General features: G+C 37.6%; 1 protein-coding gene across 1 annotated transcript in view; it reads right to left on the minus strand.

Annotated features, from left to right (window-relative positions):
- Positions 1–6,896, minus strand: part of HCN1 (hyperpolarization activated cyclic nucleotide gated potassium channel 1) — a 181,515-nt gene that overhangs the window by 2,648 nt on the left and 171,971 nt on the right. The window contains exons 6-7 of the mRNA XM_017730194.1: positions 1,791–1,955; positions 4–235 (exon numbers count right to left, since the gene is read on the minus strand). Of these exons, the coding sequence (XP_017585683.1) occupies positions 4–235; positions 1,791–1,955 (397 nt within the window). The remainder of the gene's footprint in view (positions 1–3; positions 236–1,790; positions 1,956–6,896) is intronic.

Here is a 6,896-nt window from a genome sequence, read left to right on the forward strand (position 1 = left end):
TGCGAGAGGCTGCTGGTGGTGTACACGGGAGGGGACTGCGTCCTGCCGCGCGACGACGAGGCCGACGTGCTGGAGTTGAGGGTTGGCATCTGCTGCAGGCTCACCGGGGCGATGGTCTGCACCATCTCCCTGTCGTGCTTCACGATCTGCTTCAAGATCTCATTCTCCTGGTTGTTGAAGACGCCGGTGTTGAGGTCCTTCTGGAACTTCTGCAGCAGGATTGAGTTCTTCTTCCCTTCACAGAGAGGCAGAAGAGTTAGTGAGGCTGGGGCAGAGGGGCAGAGCCCTGCTCTGGCTTTGTGTTTCAGCACCCATCCCTGAGGGCTGTGTGTTGTAAAAACCTCAGCAGGCACCGGGGTGGCTGATGGGGGCACTGCTCAGCCGCCAGCCCACGGCCGCACTCCGACACCTGGCCTTTCTCTGCCCCCTCACTTGCAGTTTACTGTTACTACTACAATTTCATGTACGAACCATAATTTCCTGAACAACTGTCAGAAAAAGTCATCGTGCTCTGCATCTACATCATCTTTCTCTCTTGTTGCAAAAGTGTCTGAATTTCCACTGAACAGTTACATATTTTACAAGCACATCTGCCATCTAGCACATTTCTGGGAACTAGTTACTAGACATCAGTAACCAGTGTTTTTAATGGTTTGTGAACTAACATGAACTGATGGATAATGTGACACCTGCTTGGACAGTAAAGACAGCTGTACACTGTGACCGGATGTCTGCTTGATGGCTCGCAGTGTCTGTAAGATGTAGACACTATTCTGTCTACATCATCAGATGAACAGGAACACAATGGCACTCAATTGCCTTTTTTCATTTTTTTTGATAAAAGACTACACTTCAGATGGGGTTGCTACTACGAGAACAGACTGGAGTTTTACTGCTAATATTTTTCAAGCACGTATTACTGGGAGTTGGACTGCAGTTCAAGAGAGTCTTGAGAGACAAATTGTAGGAGTTTAATGCAGTGATTTGATGTGGAGAAATCCTCAGACTGAAGTTTTGTTGTGAAGTTGAGAAAACACCACCTAACAGGATAAGTGATTTTTTTTTTTTTTTGCCCGGCTGTGTTTTAAAAGCAGTGTCAGTAATGATGATCAGAGTGCAATTCTCCTGACCAAAGAATGTATGTTTTGCCCAGTTTTAGAGAAGTCCATAATACTGGAACAGCAAGTTCACACCTCGTGTTTTGATAATCTGCCATACCCTTCTGCCTTTCACTTGCATATTGTTGGCCCGGTTTTCTGATTGCAGGCAGATCTGAGCAATGCCAGTGTGCAGCCATCAAGGCTAGCAGTGCCCATGTTGTGAGGAAAATGAGAGCCCTGCTGCAAGGGATTAATTCACTTCAAAACAAACAAGGGGTTTGTGAGTGCTGAGAGGCTTCAGCTCTTCCCAGCATTATAGATGTCATCTGTAAGCAATTTATTTAGGAAAATATCATCTACTGCTTGTGACACAGCATAAATCCTATCAAGTGCTGAAGACAGCAAAACAAATCTACAGGATTAATAAATAATACTAATGATAATTAAAGTATGAAAAATAATCCTCAGAGGAGTACAAGAGCTTTCTAAAAGTCGGCGGTTTTTATTATTTAAAAATGAGATGGCAAAATTTCTTGTCTGCATACATGTGTTATTTATAGATCAAGAAAACATTTACTGCAGTATAACAGAAAAAAAAACTTCTAAAGAGGGGTATTTTATCATGCAGCTCAAGGGAAAGAAAATGCAGAAGGGATTTAAGAATTAATCATATGCAAAAAAAATAAATACCTATTCTGTCAAGTCGATCAATTGCCACTGTTTCAAAGGCCCTTCTCATCATGGGGTACTCTTCCAGGACCTCATTGAAGTTGTCCACTGAGAGGGAGTACAGGCGACAGTATGTGTCTGCTCGTACACTGGCAGTTCGACGGCCCTTGGTCAAAAGGCAAATCTCTGGGGAGAGAAAAATTCAGCACACACTGAAAACAAAGAAGTTACTGAACCATGTGGAACTTTAAAGTTAGAAATTGACTGAGTGCTAAAAAGTAATAATTTAGTACACAGCAGCAATTTTTTCTACTTCTGCTTACATAAGGTTGCAGGACAGTTCTGAAGGTATTTGATTCTGTTTTTGCTACTCTTGAAAAAATAATTCATGTCATTTAAGAGCCCTGCCTATAGGTTTTCTGAGTCTGAACTCTGATTTTATCAAGCCTTTTTAAAATGGTACTTCAAGTTCTAAGAAATGATCCATCAGCTGTCAAACACAGCTTGATGACTTTGATTAACCAAAGTGCTGAATTAACCCAAGAGATTCTATTTATTTTCTTTTAAATATACAGCTGCCATATAGAGGATCAATCCCTTTAATCATTCACCAGATTTACTAAATGAATGCAATACATGATATCATGATATAATGATATTTTAACATAAGAGCTGTTCTGAGAAAAAATACTTGAAGCATGAATGTGCGTTCTGTTTCCTTGGGGTTAATGTTCTAGGTATTTTAGGAGAGAAAACTTACAAGTTTTGACTTTTTTTTCTCATTACATTAAAAAATGGAGTTCATATGATTAGTCTAGTAGTACCTTTTCTCTGCAAGTACCCCCAACAGGAACTCCTTATTCTGGAACAGTGGAAACTAAAGCCATATGCAGAGTCCCAAGAAGCAGCCCCAAACTTTTGACTTCTAATTCTCAAACCCACATTAACAGGGTGACTGCATAGAGGCCAAGGTGTCTGAGGCTTGTAACAGCAAAACATATGGGGTAGAATATTTATTTGTGTATTTAGATTAAAATACAGAAAATGAGAAAGTTATTTGCAAAAAGTAGTGCTTGAGTTGATCCCCTTTTCAAACTGTGGGGTAAGAACACACTTAGAAATATCAAGAATTCTTGAGCTCAGGCAGGGTGAGAGAGTTTCCCTGCTCAGTTCCAGCAGTCAAGCGGTGCAAGTTCATACCTGTATTTAAACACTAAAGTAGGAAACTGTCTCCTACCTTGCTTTTTTCTCCATCACAGGCTCAATTTCAATCAAACTATCATTTTCAAGTGTGGAAAAACAAATAAGTAATTCTACAGACTTCAATTCTATTAAGTACCAACATAGTTCTTTGGTTGGTTGGTTTTTTTTTTTTTGGTTTGTGTTTTTGTTTGTTTGAGTTTTGTTGTTTTTGGTTTTTTTGGTGGGTTTTGGGGGGTTTTTCAGTTTATTTTGGGGATTTTTTGTTTGTTTTTTGTTTGTTTGTTTGGGGTTTTTTTGCTGCATGTCTTTAAGAAATATATCTTTTCTTAATCTAGAATATGAAGAACCTTGATTTTTTTTTTTTTTTTTTTCACATACTTCTTCTTGAGGAATTTCCACATGCCACCTAACCCTGAAGGCTTAGGGGATAAGATGCTTAAATTATAGTGGAAAAATCAAAGTAAATTAACATTGGACCTGTACTAGCACAGAATGTACTTAAACCCCAACAGCTCTGGGGAGAATTTATAGACACTACTGGGAGAGTAGAGTAGAGAATTTATAGAGAATACTGGTAAGAGTCTTGACCTAAAGTCACAAAACTCGATGCCCATGAAATAATGACAGTTTACTGTAAAGAACCAGCCAGGTATAACCGAAGTCAGTCCTTTCCTCTTCTCACTCCTAGCTTAGCCTGACCTCTTCTCCTTAGATAGAACCCACGGCATTTTAGTTACAAGAGAAGGACGTTTTGCCCAAAGGGAGCACTTAAATCCAGTCAATACCTGTTCCATTTCCTAAGATGTTAAGTCTCACAAAGAATAAAGTTTTACAATATGTGGTTGAATTTAGAGAAAATTGTCTGGAAACTGTGTGACTAATGATTACCTCTTGATTTTCAGCTCTCTTCTATTAAAAGTGCTGCAAACAATACAAGACACATAAAGAGGTGTTTTCTGCTACGCTCAACAAATACTTGAGTTTAAAAAGCATCAAATGCCCCAAACAAAACAAGCATCTCCTAAATATCTATCATTCTGCAGAAAGAATTAGAGAAAGTACAGTTTTCGTCATTAATAATCTTGACCACTTTATTGTAGATTGCTTAAACAAGAAGGATGGGACGAAACCATAAGAGACAATGTTAGATTTCATCACAGGACAATGAGACCATGGAATTTGTGGATACTACTGCAACAAATATAATTGCTTTTTTTTCCTTTTTTCATCTTCTATTATTCTTGTCAAGTAAGGTGAATGGAAAAAAATCAGTGAAAACTACCATCTGCAGACTCTGTCAAACCACAACTTCTGGTTGAAGAATGTATGTCTGGAAGGCTTTTATTATCTGTAATCCTACTAGTTAGATAATATAATGGGTCAGAAAATATATGACAAATATCCCAGTGCCAAGGAACTGGTCAGGGAGTGCATCTGTGGAGCCTGCCTGCTCAGGAAGAAAAGAAAGCTTTGTGTTCTCAAGTCCAGTTGAATGGTCTCATTCAAAAGATGAACTACAGTTTTCTTACAAAAAACCCACTGTGTGATGAATACCCATTATTGCATTTCCAGCAATGTTTCTTGACTGATTAGAACTGTATTATAGTCCCTGACACATCATCTATATTGCCTCGTTATATGTATCAATAGCATAGTTTGTAGTCTTTCCACAAGACTAAGGTGTTTGTTGATTGTATGTGTTAATCTATCAGCTCTTTGTTTGGAACAGACCCTCAAGAGTAGTAAGACGTAATATATGAAATCTTCCATACCTGGACCAGAGAGGAAGAACACAGAATATTGAAATGTGTTCCCATCAAACATTTGTGTTCATTTAAATAAACCAAAGTGTTTGTTTTTTATGAAAAGAATGAAGTAATGAAAATATCCATGACATATTTAAAATGAGTCTTAGCGACATCAAGTACACCAGGTGCCCTTATCAATTATGCTCTCCTTTATGTTCAATTTATTTAAATAGACTAGGAAATACAATAATAGCATAGGAGTGTGCAGTGAAACACAGAACGCATAGACTATTTTTAAACAGCTTGGACAAACAAGGTTCTCCATTAGCATAAAAATAAAGTGTTGGCAGGATATTACTCACTAATATTCCCATCTGCATTTGGCATGGTGCATTGCCTTCAAGCTGACACTTTCAGTGTGTCAAATACTACTGTCTTTACTTTCCAAACAAAAGAATTTCTTCAATTCTAATTAATAATTATGTATTAGGCTACAATGAACCTGTAATTCAATTCTGAATGCAAATTTTACTTTAATTAGTTAATCTCTTTGGACAACTGTTCCCTAGAACATTATGAAACAAATGTCAATCACTACCCTAATGAAAAGTGATTGTTTGAAAGCACTGAATGGTGCTAGAAACATTAATTTGTTCTTAAAGTCCATATTTAATGCAAATGTAAGTAATTCATCTGTGAAAATCATAATTTGTGGTCTGCTCGGATCAGGTCTTTCCCACAGAACAATACAGCCCTCAAAAGAATATGAAAATGGGCTCAAATACAATGTACTTTTTTCTGTGAAGACACTAAGTAAAAAGTGCAATGATAGAAGTCTGAAGTGAAGCTTGTTCCGAAAATTCTAATAATCAAAAGCGATCACCGATGTATTGGCTGCACACAAACATGGGTCGTGGTTTAGTGATGGAGTTGTAACGGCTGGACTCAGTGATCCTAAAAGTCTTTTCATTGTAAGTGATTCTTTGATTCTATGGCAGGATTTCAGCAAGAGCATCAGGTTCAATTTCTGGAACACCATGGATTTCTAAAGAAGCTTGCCCATATCGGTATCTTGTAAAAGAGGGAATGCATAGGTTGTATTTTACTATTGCATTAATGTGAGACAACACTCCCCATAGAAATTCTACATACCTGAAAGACAGCAATAAGGAAGCCTGACTTCAGGAAAATCTGAATGAGTTAAGGTGACACAGCCCACAGGATGAATTTTAAAGAATTTGGATTAATAGGCCTTTTGTAAGGATCAAGTTTTGATTCCAACTTTCATTCCAAGGTTCATTGTTCTTATAGACTGTACTGATACTGTAGGTGATAATTTTTCCCCTCCGTGGTTGCTATGTGATGCCTAAACACTTTTTTCTTCGAGAAATTAAGTGCTGTTTATGGATGTAGAGGAGATTGATCAGTAGCACCATGTATGATGTTGATCTCTTCTTTAGTCTTTGTTAGATGGGTAATGTATCGACTGGCCATCCTAGCAATATTTTCTGGTTTCCATTTTATACAGACTAGGAAAATTCCTCTTTTTACTCTGAGAAGCAGTACGGTTTATCTGAGAATGTATGCTTCTCCATTCATCATCTGTTCATTTTACATATAAATTATATTCCAGATGTAATTACGCAACCTCATATGTCATATTAACATTTGACTAGAGATTAAAATCTGCAGGAATTAAAGTATCAATATAAAGTTGCCTTGCAGACAAAATGTGTCCACAACAGATGAACTGTGTTGATAAAGGTAAGTTATGAGTCCAGGAGTTAGTGAGTTCACTGAAGGACACCAAGCCAGTTCTGTCTCCATGGATCACATTTTTTATCTTAGATGTTACACTGTATAAACAGAAAATTAATACAATAAATTACTGTATGTGTATCTTTGTCTTGCAAGGACACGAAGATCAGAACTATGGCACAAGTTCACTTTACTAGGTGCAGAAATTAAATTTTTGTAGTAATGAATAAGTGTATTCAACAGTATTTTAGCTATATAATGTCTATATTAAAAGAAATTAAAAACAACTAGCAGTTTTTATGCATTTCTGTCCCATTCTGAAGCTGTGTGATTTCCCATCATCTGTCACATTTAACATTACAGGGTCTAGTGAGATGTCCTTCCAGCTGAGGACAGCTGACTACTGCTCAGTTCCTCA

The sequence above is a fragment of the Corvus brachyrhynchos genome, unplaced genomic scaffold (genome assembly GCF_000691975.1).
Source record: "Corvus brachyrhynchos isolate BGI_N302 unplaced genomic scaffold, ASM69197v1 scaffold42, whole genome shotgun sequence".
Taxonomy (NCBI): Eukaryota; Metazoa; Chordata; class Aves; order Passeriformes; family Corvidae; genus Corvus; species Corvus brachyrhynchos.